The sequence below is a fragment of the Pituophis catenifer genome, unplaced genomic scaffold, assembly GCF_029215685.1.
Source record: "Pituophis catenifer annectens isolate HBS135680 unplaced genomic scaffold, rPitCat1.0.hap2 SCAF_1, whole genome shotgun sequence".
NCBI classification, from domain to species: Eukaryota; Metazoa; Chordata; class Lepidosauria; order Squamata; family Colubridae; genus Pituophis; species Pituophis catenifer.
The window spans coordinates 308,003,540-308,018,054 of record NW_027256881.1 but is presented as its reverse complement, the minus strand read 5'-3'; the positions used below and the strand labels follow the sequence as shown (position 1 = coordinate 308,018,054).

The following is a 14,515-nucleotide window of genomic DNA, read 5'->3' as shown; positions in this document are numbered from 1 at the left end:
TCTTTTCTATGACATTTAGAGGAATACATGGGAAAAATAGCTCAGAGGTAAGCAACATAGTTTTTTCTTAGAATAGCTACAAGTTTAAATTCTGGTTTCTCCAGTTTAAACAACATCAACCCATCTGATTATCTAGCCCATAGAAATTTAGGGTACTTTACCTTTGGCAATGTTATCCAGCCTCCAGAAATCAAATTTCTTATTAGCTGCTAGATAGCTGAATTAATTGCAACATTAATATTAAGAGTTACTTTGTGTGAGATGGGCAACTATATACATACATAGATACAGGCAGGCAGGCAGACAGAGACAGACATATAGAGTGAGGACAGCGGGAAGGATATCATTTGTGTAATGAAGGTTTTGTGTTTTCAAACTTCACTTTATACACATCCTACTTCCTACAAACAAGGTTTTGTTTAGCAGAGAAAATAGCAGTTGCTATCATCCCAGATACTATGGGCCAGAAGATTATGATTAAAAATAAAAAATTAGAGAGTTGCTCTCCATTTTCATTTGGCAGGTGAATTAACTTAGTATAGTCTCCATAATAAAAATTATCAATTTAACTTAGTAAAATCTGTCTGTATTTCACATGAAGCAAAATCAGTAAAAAAAACCAGTCAATTATTGCTGCTAGGTACCCAGCATATTAATAACATTTTGTTACTTTAGAAATAGGTATTTTTGTATTGACATGTAGTTGTTTTATGGTTTTTCATCTTAAAGTCTTGTTTCTTTTGTTTTTCTGTGAACTTTGGGGTTCCTCTAAGTCTTATGATACCTAATGTCTAATTTTGGTAGAAATTTGGGTACAAAAAGAATGAATATGTTTGCATGCTATATTTAATAAATAGGATGTGTCTTTTACTGGTATTTTATTTGCCACTAGAGGGCATTTCAATTATTTTATGGAAAGTAACCATTTTTTTCAACAGCATATTCTTGCATTATTGTTCTCCTTTAAGCTAGTAATATTTGACACATCTACAAAATATTTATTTTCCTTTCAGTGCAAACTGGTTGGATGAAGTTTTTGTTAATATGGAAAAAAAAATTCTTTCTCTGGGTGATGCTGGCATGTTGGAAAGCATATCATATTGGGATATAAACAGTCATACTGAACAAAAATTGATCCGTTATAGTCTTGCATTATATGCACACATATAATATATAGCTTAAATAATGTACAATTCAGTAAAAAAATAAATACTACTTACTATTACTTTATGGTGAGTAGAAAAAGAATTGTAATCATCTGCAAGAGCCCAACAAGGACTATGTCTTAATTATGATCTATAGTGCTCCAGAACAAGATAGCAGAATTCTGGAATGGGACAACTCGTTGCACCAGCTTACCATGGGACACTTCGTCCTAGGACAGCTCACCACAGAACAATTCTACATGTGATAACTCAACGCGATAAATAGTAACTGCCACTGTTTCTTCGATATTTGTCCATTGATAAAAATAGAAATAACATAGAAGAAACAGTGGTGGATAACATTTATCGCACTAAGTTATCCCATATGGATTGTCCCATGGTAAATTGGCTATGGCAAGATGGCCATGGAAAATTGGCTTAGTCCCACAGAATTCTGTACTGAATAGCTTCGAGACTACAGGCAGAATCTTATTTTTGAATGCCGAGTATAAACTTTTCTTCCCATATATAATAAACAATAGATGGATTTTTATGCAGAAAAGAATCCAAAACACATCTTTCCAATCCCAAATGGTAACATTAAATATTCTGTTCTCTCCATTTCCTTTTGTGCATCTACCTTGCTGTCCCTATGTTGATTTATATACAAATCAGTAGATTTCAGCTTTTCCTGCAGAATGGTCCTCTATGTTGTAGCATTGCCTCGTCTGAGTTTTTTGAAAATCTCCCACCTTTCTAGTGCGATGAAAGAAATCAGTGATTAATGCTATTTTTTCCAAAGTAATAATAAAGAAATGACCTTCAAGAACAATTAACAGGCTATAAATATGAATTCAGACACATATACTTAATAAAGATAAATGCTCCTTTGATTCACCTCGATTTAGTTACAAGTATATTACATTCCAGTATTTTCTAAACAAAAGAAGGTATAACTATATTAAGGAATATAGTAACCTGAATTTTTTTTATTTGGAATGTCAATCCAAAAAACAAGTTTGAGGGTTCTCTGCAGCATCGTAGCTGTTCCTAGCATTTCATTCTTCTGGATAGAGAGTTCTGATGTTTCTGGGATCTGTTGGAGCCACTCTCCCAGTTTAGGAGGCACAGCCCTGAATGGGCCAACAACCACTGGAATCACTTTGGCCTTCACTTTCCACATCTTCTCTAGTTCCCCCTTTAAGCCCTTCTTCTAGAACAGGGGTCAACAACCTGCAGCTCTGGAGCCGCATGTGGCTCTTTCACCCCTCTGCTGTGGCTCCGTCACTCAAAATATGTATCACAACCGCCAATGTGCGACACCCACCGACATGCAATTTATTGAGCTTTTCAATCCCTGGTAGGCCAACCATGGATAAATCCAAGAAAAGAAAAGTTTCAGAAGAAAACACAACGTTTAATTCAACTACATATGCTGGTTTTGTGGCCGCTCAAGAAATAGTCAGGCACCGGAAGGGTTTTGTGGCTCCTGGTGTTTTCTTTTCTGTGGGAAACAGGTCCAAATGGCTCTTCGAGCGTTTAAGGTTGCAGACCCCTGTTCTAGGAGATATGACATATAATTCATTGTAGCTACTAACACATATATTGAGAAAATAAATTTTGTTTCTGTGAAATAATTATTGCAAATAATTATACTTGAAACTGTTCTGTACTGTTATGTCTTGTACTTTCTTATGCCTTTTAATCATTTACAGTGTTGATTATATATAATTTATTCTTCTCCACCCACCCCAGTTTTGTGAAATGGTTTCAACCCCAGAGATGAGTCGTTGGGCAGGACCTATTATAGATGTTCTTTTGGATTATGTGGGCAACGTGCAGCTTTGTTCCCGGTTGAAGGAACACATTGACAGTTATGAAGATTGGTCCAACATTAAAGTAAAAGCAGGTTAGTTATGATGTGGGCTTGAACTTCTATTATTCAAGAATAATAGAATACACCAGTATTACTTTGTAATGCAACTGTTACTACTAAATGCAGTGGCACTCTTCCATGTGAATAACAGCCAACTTATAAAAGTTACTATATAGGACAAAAACATTCAAGCCTCTAAGATATGTTGAATGTTAGCTCACAAGAATATCACTATATAATATATAGTCTGATTGTCAGGAGATACCACCTAATGATTATTTGTTCAAATTATTTTACTAAAATATGGATATAGGTGTTTTGGAGGTCTTTAAGAAGAGATTGGACGATCATTTGTCTGAAATGGTACAGGGTCTCCTCTTGAGCAGGGGACTAGAAGACCTCCAAGGTTCTTTCCAACTCTGTTATTCTGTTAATCTGTTGTTCTGTTAAGACCTGAATATTATCTTACTAAGTTGAGATATGCATACGTTTTAACCATTCATATTTAGTTATTTTATTTTAAAAGTCCTTAGTTTTTAAAGTATGTTTGTGGTACAGTACCCTTGAAATATACACTCAAGTTTTTATGAAAAAATATTAGCTCATTTTAGGCCAAAAGTAGTATCAGCATAACATGCTACTTGCTTGCTTGCTTATTTACTTATATACTTGACAATATTTTTTTCATTTCCAGAGCCACCAAGGCCACTTGCACATCTTTGTCGAATCAAAATTCGAATTGTGATAGGAAAAAACCGTCTTTCACTTATTGAGACTTTACCTTTGCCAAGAAGACTAATTCACTATTTACAATATGATTATTCCCAGTGATCTCAAGTGAGCCTGACAGTCAACCATTACATGGAGTGATAATCATATGTATTATAGAGCGAGCTGCCATGATGGAAACAGACTGATATGATGGAACAGAAAACTTGTTTTGATATGTAAGAAGAAAAAAATAAGGATTTCTGCAAGTTAAATCTCCGAACAAATGCAACAGCATTTAGAGTATGGGAAAGAGCTGAAAAAATGAGAATAAAGCACTCTGCAAATAGTGAAAGGGATATTATGGTATTTTACACTCTCAGTAGCTCAACATTTAGTACAAAATGCAGGCAGGGTAAAATGTAGATTATAATCTACCAATAAATCTCCAGGTGATCTGCATGTCACCAAGAACTTCCAATTCTCCCTGGTTTAACGGTGGTGACAGAAAACCTTTTTCCTCCTTAATTAAACTGCTAAAATAAATGTTTAAAAGCTTGAAAGAAAATAGGAGGTTTTTATGATGTGAAAGAACATAAGCACAAACTCCAGTTCTACTACCAAAAAGAAATTCCTGATCTGGGCATGTGTCCAGTAGTTCTAAATCTGCCTTCTTAAGCTGTTATTTTGTACTTGATTCTGGTTGACGGACCTCACAATTCTAGTGAAAAATAAATATGCATATTGTAAGCCTAAATTATTCATAACCAGATATAAGGAAGAGGTAGCAAAAATTGTATCTCTCCATATAGGTAAATGCAATGAATTATGCAGATGATCACACTGTAATCATTCATAGTGACATCAATCAATTCTTTTTCGGTTGATGCAATTATAAATATTGCTGCCAACTGTATAGTATGCTGGATTTTGTGTCTGTTGACCTAACTGATGATTTTGTTAATAGGCATTAGCAAGTTTACTCATTCATATGGATAACAAATATATTTTGTCAATAGTCATGTAACAAAACCATCTTGATGCAATGCAAAGGTTAAAAGAAGTCCAATAATAGTTAAATCAGCATAACATTTCAGTTTTGGGATTGTATTTTATTTTACTTCAGTTTGCTGAACTTGCTAATGTTTGGCTGTTCTATTCTACGTCATCATAGTTTCATGTTTTCCCATCTAATTTAACATGTATTAGCCATTTATTCTTATTTAAAAAAAACATTTAATATTATTTTCTTGTTCCTGGTTAAGTAATTTTGCAAATACTGCACTTCAAGAAATGAAAGATATTGAAGAATTTAATTTACAGGAAATAAGAACACAACATTTAACTCAGATGTATAGATCTGTATCATATTATATAAATATATGTACATACATTAGTTATGAGGATTAATGTGACTGAAACCCATAGTATTTAACATTATTTTAGCAGCATTGAAGGAGAGAGTAGATTCAAATCCTGTGTTGCTTCAGAAAGACTTCAGGAGAAAATTCTTGATCTGCTATTGATGAAAAACAATAATAGTGAGTTGTATCATTGCAAAGCCACTAGGTTAATTTCAGAATAAGTAATTTAGTTTAACAGGGTTATGAACTGAAAATCTTATTGCTTAATTAGATTATGTATAACAACTTAGGCTTTCATTAGAATAGTCTTAATGGCCAATGATCTATATGTAAGCAATTACTTAGCAGCACTATAGTTTTTAAATAAAACTCTTGTTTGGTGGCATTGCATACTTTTAGAGAAATAATTTAGTGTCATTAAGTTATTAGAAGAAAAATTTATCCTCATGGATGTTGTATTGTAGATACCTTAAATTGACATCCTCTTAACACTTAATACTTCCATAAGAAAGTATTCATCTTTCTAATTCAGATCATCTTTATGGGTCTCTGAAGTATATATAAAAAGTGCTTCAATTGATATAATTCATGTTTGCTTTATAAGTGTGATAACAAAGAAGCTTAACGTTAATTCAAAGAGATTTAAGCAGAGTTCATTATATGCATTTCAAGAGTACTTTGCAGAAATGTCTGAAATAAACTGTAGGACACTTTGGAGATATATATAACTGGCTTAATATTCATAATATTGCAGTTCCATGAATAACTTTTTTTAAAAAAAAGTTTTTTTAAAAAAACTTTGAATTGTTTTAATATGACATAGTTGAGAATAGCACCAATTCAAAAAAATATACATTTCTATATTTTCTACAAACTGAGAAATCTAATTGATTCACTCTTTTTAGGGAAAAGTTCATATATCCAGTATATTGGAGAAAAAGAAGCATTAAAAAGGCTTCCTAGTTTTTCTCATTAGACATACAGAGATAAATTGTCAATTTGAATTCCTCACTCACATAACCAGGATTAACTCCAATGGATGCCATAGAATGAGGAGGAAATTATCCATTAAATGTCCCTTTGAGAATTGCCCTTTCACTTCATTATTTCTTGCCATTTACAGAAAGATTTTCAAGAAATCTGCTTGGCTGGGTTTACATAGATCTATTAGCTGAGTAATACCTTAATACTGGTTTAACATATGTAAAATAATAAGAAATATCTACTCAGTTTTCTGTATACTAGCCTGCTCCAGAGAAATTACAAATATAATGGTGGATATGCAGCTTTCTACTGCTCCAGTGATTTTGTGATTTTTTTAAATTCACCAGTTTTATCAAATCTGTACAAATTCTGTTGTTTTATACAAGTATAAAATATTATTGTAAATCTTAAAGTTAAGAATATTTAGGACTTAAAAATAAGCTTCATAGTTCCATGCTTTACCTGATAGTGTTGAAGACAGAAAGAACCTGTTATTGTGCTCTATATCATATACAAAGAACATTTTAGGATTTTTGCAGATTGTCGTATTAACATTATCTGTTTGATCTATTATTTTATAAATGTGTGCCTAAACAAGATTGCAATGTATTTTTGAAATTTTTGTTATGTTAACAATAGTTGTTTTTTTTTTAAACAACTGGAGATTAATGTGGGAGGGATCAGTGAACCAATATTTTAAAAGCACTGTGTTTTTAGGTGGCGTTGTTTGCATTAAATTTGAGTAAAATTAATTGCACTCCATTTTTACTTTTAAGACATTTCTGAAAGGAGTAGACACACTACTTATATGTTAAACGAAATATACTTAGGAGAGGGAGGGTCTAGATAAATTTGGCCTGCAATTTATCAGTGGAAACTGCATTTCCAGATACATTTTCCTCAATTAAATATTTATCTGATATTGTGTAAATGTTATGCATTCATAGAGTGCTACATGAGTTGTTTTCTCTAGTGATTTTATAAAACATTGTACTCGCTGATTCTTCTACTATTACTGTGAGTAGGAAAGTTCCTAGAGTAAATAGGGATGTTGAAATAAAAAGATGTTTATGCAGGGGTGAAATCCAGCAGGTTCTGACAAGTTCTGGAGAACCGGTAGCGGAAATTTTGAGCCATTCGGAGAACTGGTAGTGGAAATTTTGAGTAGTTCGGAGAAACCAGCAAATACCACCTCTGGCTGGCCCCCGAGTGGGGTGGGAATGGGGATTTTGCAATATCCCTCCCCTGGAGTGGGGTGGGAATGGAGATTTTGCAGTATCTTTCCCCTGGAGTGGGGTGGGAATAGAGATTTTGCAGTATCCTTCCCCTGCCATGCCCATCAAGCTGCGCCCACCAAGCCACACCATGCCCACCGAGCCACGCCCACAGAAACAGTAGTAAAAAAAATTGGATTTCACTACTGGGTTTATGTGTATACTTTCTTCTGCTTGATGTACCAAATAATATTTCAGATGATGTAGTAAATTTAAACAGACATCAGATGCCAGAATCCCAATCAATGGCATAGTATGGAACATGTTTCCTGAGATATGTCTTCCATTTCCCACACCAAACACAGAACATGGCACTGAAATGTAAGCCCTCATAAGTTCTGTTTTTACCAGTATATAGGCACACATCGAAACCTGAAAGAAAGTGCTCTTTTCCCCCGTTAATTAAAATGTCATTGTCTAGTCCCATAGAGTTATTTTCACTTATCACAAATGACCAAGAGAGGCTGTTTAAACCATACACTTATTTGCATAAAAAGGGTACAAAGAAAAATTTAAGAGTTTAGTATCTTTACCATTGTTTTCATTTTAAATTTTTGAAGGCATATTATTTGATACATGTGCAGTCATACAGGGAGACCATTGAAGGTATACTTCTTTGCAAATAGGACAGTACAAATCTATGTAGGGGAGAATTTCTTGCAAATAGAACATCTAATGATGAAATTACTTGTTAAAACCACACAGTAGCTGTTATGTTTTATATAGTAAGTGCAGTATATGAAATTCTTGTTAATTTCTTTATACTTTAGGTTTGGGCTCATGAAATACACATGCACACTACAGCACTCCTCACTTAGTGACCTCATACACTGACTGCGGTCACAACAGTGATACAAAAATAATTTTGCTATCAATCCCCATGTTTATGAGCTTCCTAGGTCTATAAAACAAAGGAAGCTGAAGATATTAAGGACAGTCACAATTTCAGTTAGCAATCTCTTTGCATACAGCTACATTTCTAGTCCCTATTGTACTTGCTAACAATGATTAGTGGTGGCGACACAGTGGTTAGAATGCAGTCCTGCAGGCTAATTCTGCTGAGTGCCAACTGTCAGCAATTCGGCAATTCAATTCTCACCAGATCAAGGCCTTCCATCCTTCTGAGGTCAGTAAAATGAGGACCCAGATTGTTGGGGGTAGTATGCTGACTCTGTGAATCACTTAGATAAGGGCTCCAAACCTTTTGGGTATCAGAAGGGGTGTAGTTTCGTGTGCTGCCTGCATCCTGTGAATGGGGCTTCCCTAGTTTGCACGACCCAGTTTCTGGCATGTCATGGACCGGTGCCAGTCCACAGACGAGGGAGGGTTGGGGATCCCTGATTTAGAGAGGGCTGTAAAACACTGTGAAGTAGTATATAAGTCTAAGGGCTATTGCTACCTGCATATGTTCTGATTTATATTTGGTTTGCCACAATCTCCAAAAGGTAATAAAGTAAAGAGTAGTTATTCTTAAATAGTTCCTTGAAAGAGTAAGAAAAATTTCTTACAGATAAATCTAACCTTTTCAATTGCAATATCATATGGCATTGTTCCAATGGCAAAACTCTGGAGTGTGGGGAATATACACAACAAGCATTAAAGAAATTAATCCTGATATAATCAAGTTGCTAAAAAAGAGAAATTTGAAAGATATTATAATAATCAGAAACATTGAAAATTTATGCTGAAAAATAAATATGAAAAATAGGGATAGTGTATAAATGGTAGCCATTTTCCCTAAATGTTATTCCAATTTAATGAAATGAACAACTCAATGGGGAAATTAACAGAATACAGGTCAATTTATTAGACACCTGTAACTCTTGTGCAATAGGGCTATTAAAATTATATTTAAAAAGTGCTAGATCAAACCATAGGACATGTCCTTTTTATACAGAAGGGAAGACCACAAGACATTGTGCTAAAGCCTATGAAAACTTAGTATACAAACGTAGCTTTTCTTTAAACAAAGTTATATAGATTCCTTTAAAAATATCTTTTGAAAAGAACAAAAGCTCACTTTTGTAAGATACCTGTATTTCATCTACTTCCAATATTTCCAAGTCCAATCCACTTTTGGTTAAGATTTGTTTCATATCATTGGATTTGCAGCTCAAACAAAGCTGTAACATATAGTTGGAAATTCATTTATTAGTAGCTTAGTTTATTGGTCTCTTGCCAGTTCATGCAAATGCTATTTTCAAAAGAAAGAGAATTGTAATAGCAACTGAATCACAAGTGAAATATCTGAAGTGTAAAGTAGCTTTCATAATAGCATTTATTCTGCTGCTTCCCTACTTCTCAAAGGTTAATTGTATGGCAGTTTTATTGGTTCATCTAAAACTGCTTACTGTAACTGGTCTAAGAGTTTGGTCAGTACATTTCTAATACCTGCTACCTAGAGTAATTTGATTTAGAAATTAAGGAAATGAACCTAAGGGTTTTTTTTACATACAAATCTTTTTCATATTGACAGGAGTATCCTTATCATAGAAAAAAAAATCCTGTATTGTTTATTCTGTACCACTAAAATATATAAATAATAAAGACATTATTTTCAGACTTAACTATAAATGATTGCTTCGCATACATGGGATGAGAGTAGTGCAAGGCTTCTTGCTTTTAAATGACCAAATTTCATAGAATCATTCAGCTAAAAACAACAAAGGACATTTTTGCTAACAAAGCTTCCTATCCAGAATTAACAACAGATGGGCTATAGATTAAAAACAATTGATGCATTTGCACAAGAGTAAAACAATTCTCTTCTTTCTTCCTAAAAAGATAACACTTTTCCACCTAAACACATTTTAACAGTGGAGACTCAAAGGAAAAATTGTATGGGATTTATTTTTGTTTGTTGCAACAGTCTTGGTATTTACATGTCAGGAAAAAAACAGCATCCTTATTTACAGAAGTGTGTATTAACATTTTCTTACTTTTTTTGGCAGTGCAGACAAGACAAACCCCTGCCTCTTGAATAATTTCATTATTCAACAATTTGTTATTAATTCTTTCTTGCTAACTCAGGCAGGGACAGTCTACCACCAAACTAAAGTGTGGTTTATTTTTAATTTTATTAATTAGACTGCCACTCTTTTTTTTTTATCTTGCCCTTCTTTCAAACAACTCAAAGGGTATATATTTTAAATTCCACAACATGCATACTTTGCCTTCACAACATCTTTGCCAGGTAGATCAAGTTCGGAGATAATTGGCCCAAGGTCACCAAGAGAACATATTTTAGCAGGAGACCTGATACATCAACACTGGATTGATTTCAACACCCTTTGACACTTTCATGGCTTTTTGTATTCCCTGATGAACCTCCAGAGCAGGGGGACCTGAGATTAAAGAGCAGATCAGCTGTTTTTTTTTTCAAGCTCTGGAAGTAGCCTAAGGCACTGTTTCAAAATCAGCATTGTGAGCAACCTGATGATTGAGAAGTGAGGTCCTTGCAAACTGAAGGGAGCCGCTACAGCTAAAGATAACTGAAGACGCTAAAGATGAGGGGCGGCGCGGCCGGCTTGGTGGGGATGGGCTTCCACACTACAGGCCGATACACTTTCTGTCCTGGCTGGCAGAAGGCCTCGCCCTCCGTCGGGGAAGGCGCATCTTTCCGCCACAAACCCAAAGCCGAGAAGGGGGCCGCGGGGGGCAGGGCGGCAGGCAGCGGGGGCGGGTAGACGCCGGGGGAGGCCTGTGGCCCGTGGTACTGAAATGGACAGCAGCCCCAGGTCCTCAATCCCTTGAGGGCGGCCTCTGGCTCTGGCCTGCGCGGGGGGCTCTCGAGAACCGTGCCGGTGCCGCCGCCGTCGTCGTCGAGGCCTATTTTATTTTTCTTTCCCTCATAAGGCGGCAGGTCTTTGGAGGATGACGAGGAAGAAGAGGGCGACGAGCAAACTCCCATTGGAAAGACCACGCCACTGACAACACCGGGAGAGCCCGGAGGAGGCCGGGGTTCTTCCCAAAAAGAAGCGGGGAGTTGCCTTTTCCTCATGGGTACTTGGTCGGGCCTGGAGCCTGCCTCCGAAGTCCCTGCCTGCTGCTGCTGCTGCTCCTCACCGCCGAGGCGCTCTGGGGCCTTGGAGGCCTTGTCGCCCTTGGCCTCCCTGGAGGCCGCGTGGCGTCGGCCTAGCGAACTCTCGGGGCTCAGGCCTCGTGCCCTCCCTTCAGGCGGTCTCCGCTCTCGAGCGGGAGGCAACTGCGGCTGCAGGTGGTGGTGGTGGTGGTGGTGGTGGCAGCGGGGCAAGCGGGAATATTTCTGGGAAAAGCGCTTGAGCTGCTTCTGCAGGTATTTCCTGTGGTCTACGGAGCGGCGGCAGGGGGCCGACTTGTCCAGGGCGGCCTTGATGTCGCTTGAGGCCAAGTTGACGAAGTTGAGGAGAGTTTTCACCTCGCTGTCTGCCGAAGCCATCGCTCAGCCCGGCCGCGGATACGAAGAGGCGAGGAAGAAGGAAGGCCCGTCCATGAAAGGGTTGGCTCCCTCAGAGACAGGGAGCGCCTAACCCGAGGCGACGGTCGGTTCGCTTAGGCTAAATGGGATGGCGGGGAATGTTTATCCTTGGCAGGAACATCGGGCCGCTTTTGCCAGATGGAAGATGGGTAACGCAGGTAGGTAGCCACCCGCGTGCATTTCTCCCCAGATTGTCCGAGGCTTCCAAAAAGACCGCTCCAAGTGTTAATTAACCAAAATGCGCTGCGCCTTCCCCAGCTTCCTTGATTTTTTTCCCCCTCTGGTAACGAAAAAAAAAAAAAGAGATAGAGGAAAAATCAGTGGGAAGATACAGTTTAAAAATAGGGATGGGTGGACCTCTCGTGGCACTCAAGGATGAGGCAGAGTGAATGCCTGATTAAAAACTTCGTCTAGAAGTATCTATTGTTAGGGATGCAAATGGATTTTTGAATGCTTTCAGTGATGTGTCGACTCCCACAATACTGAAGTGGCTAATTATATTTTTCATCTTATAAAAGTTACATTGTATATTGTAAAGTCCTCAAAAAGTTTTTTTTTCCCATTGCCTACCTGCTTGCATTCAGTTTAAACATAGAAGCCCCCTCTGCCTTTTGTCCTCTCATTGACATTCCACATGTCTGCACAAATAGGGTAACAAAGACTAAAATGCATTTTTACTTTCGCACGTGACAATTCCTGAAGAAATAACTCACATTCCTTTTCACATATCTGTAATGATCATATTCATACTATACTCAGCTCTGCACAAAACCCCCCAGTTTTAACACTATTAATTACAGCTTCACATAGACCCCCAAAACTCTTTTAGCTTAATAATGCAATTGTATTGACTTCCAGATTAATTTATCTGGATCCACTGTATTCAGTGGATCCAGATAAACATGTTTAGGATTTCAGTCTTTAAACGCCTGAATATTCTTTCTCTCTTACTGTCTCATTCTCTCCTCCACATAATATATATAGATACTCAAACAGTAAAATATGCTGGGCACAAAGGCAGACCTATAGAAGTGAGATAGACATTTGTTTCAAATAATTAATCCATTCAATATTGTTTCAAATGCTTTTCTCTCCTGCAGGATCATGAACTCCACAAAGATCTTGCAGTATTGTATACATATTTGTTTATAATTATTCTACAAATTTACAGCTTAATAATACAATTATATCATATGTACAATCATTACTATATACCTCAATATATTCTGTTTCCCTTATTCCAGTCTTATACTTGCTGTGACTGTGGCCCTACTAGTTAATCTTACTAGACAGGTAGCATTTAACCTTTGAGTAGATATCTATGCACCATTTTCATGGCTTTCCAAGTTAAATTATATCCTTCCCAGCAAAATTCTCTCTTAAACATTGAGTGTTACTGTAACTCTGTGGTAGAGAAGAAGCAGCTCACCAGCTAATCTTGTTACATAGGTTAGATACTACCAACCTTTAGAGAAGCAGCCGGACCCTGTGAGTGTTTTGCAGCACTTGAGTAAGCTGAATGAATATCAAGCCCTTCTAGTTAGGAGGCTTTCTCAGGCCAATCAGAAGCCACTTTGCCAAATACAAAGCATCCCAATCAGGCATTAGGCTCCCTGTTCTCACATTCTTTGCCATCACAAATAGTCACCATGGGGACAGCCACAGAAAGACAGCTAATAAATACGATCATTTCCCTGTGATTCCTACCATTCTTTCTGTTCCAACCCCGTCCTCCCCCTTTTTTAAACACAATCAAACATGATATGCTGAGGATGAGTAAAGAAAGCTTGTTGAGGCTCTTTTCTCTAAACTACTCCAAAGCTGTCTGAAGACTGGCAGTAACCATGCTTGAGTAACACTGGACAATGCTAGTTTGGAAGACCTGGCTAGGCTACTTTTTAAACTGTTCTTGATCAGGCCTTTTTCCCTACTTAAAGGGAGGGTGATGTCAGAAAAAGGTAAGAAAAGAACAAATCTCTAAAGAGATGTGCAGATATCCATGGAAAAGAAGCTTGAGCGCTCAAGAATCTTGTCTTTATGTTTGCCCCCTCAATTGAGCCACACAAAAGCTGAATTACCCATTCAAACTACCTGGACAAAAGGATGGAGTTGGATAGTACTCTTGCATCTGTAGTCAAACAGTTAGAGACTTAAATCGAGTCGTCATGATGGAGAAAGAGTTAGACAAAGCCCATAGAATTGCCATCAGCAAACATTTTCCTGTGTCATATTAGTGGGTCTCCATGACTCCCCCTGGCCTGGGGACAATAGCACAAGTTTGCACACTCGACTACTGTCACCCTGCCAACGCTGGCAATGAGCAGAAACAGGACAATCCTTTAAGGGGAAAGCATGCCCACTGCAGGGAAGGTAAGAAGAGAGGGAAGAAAAGCATGTGAAATGCTAATTGAGCTGCTTCCTTTATTGATTCAGAGTTATGTGAGTCCTCATCCTCCTTGCAGAGTTGTCCTTAGGGGTGGCAATAACTTAATAGCATGCTAAAGCATTGAGTCCCACACTGTGGGTTATCCCTACAGAGGTCTTTAAGAATAGGAAAGGAGAGAGAGAGAGTTGCCCTGAGTGAATTTCAGAAATGCTAGACATTCAGGAATAAAGCCAACTAGCAATGCAGTATATCCACAACCAATGCTGGAGCAGACATAGATCCAATGGTTGCCAATTTTAGCACAAACACAGCATAAATATAG

At 37.3% G+C, this 14,515-nt stretch overlaps 2 protein-coding genes across 2 annotated transcripts in view; one reads left to right on the top strand and one right to left on the bottom strand.

Annotated features, from left to right (window-relative positions):
* The window catches only part of ASB2 (ankyrin repeat and SOCS box containing 2), a 31,786-nt gene extending 24,073 nt beyond the window's left edge, over window positions 1–7,713 (top strand). Inside the window, exons 9-10 of the mRNA XM_070941484.1 lie at window positions 2,901–3,054; window positions 3,716–7,713. Of these exons, the coding sequence (XP_070797585.1) occupies window positions 2,901–3,054; window positions 3,716–3,852 (291 nt within the window). The 3' untranslated portion in view covers window positions 3,853–7,713. The remainder of the gene's footprint in view (window positions 1–2,900; window positions 3,055–3,715) is intronic.
* Window positions 7,714–10,832: 3,119 nt separating this feature from the next.
* Window positions 10,833–11,768, bottom strand: FAM181A (family with sequence similarity 181 member A). Its single transcript, XM_070931525.1, has one exon. It carries the CDS (start codon window positions 11,766–11,768, stop codon window positions 10,833–10,835), a length of 936 nt encoding a protein of 311 aa, XP_070787626.1.
* Window positions 11,769–14,515: the final 2,747 nt, after the last annotated feature.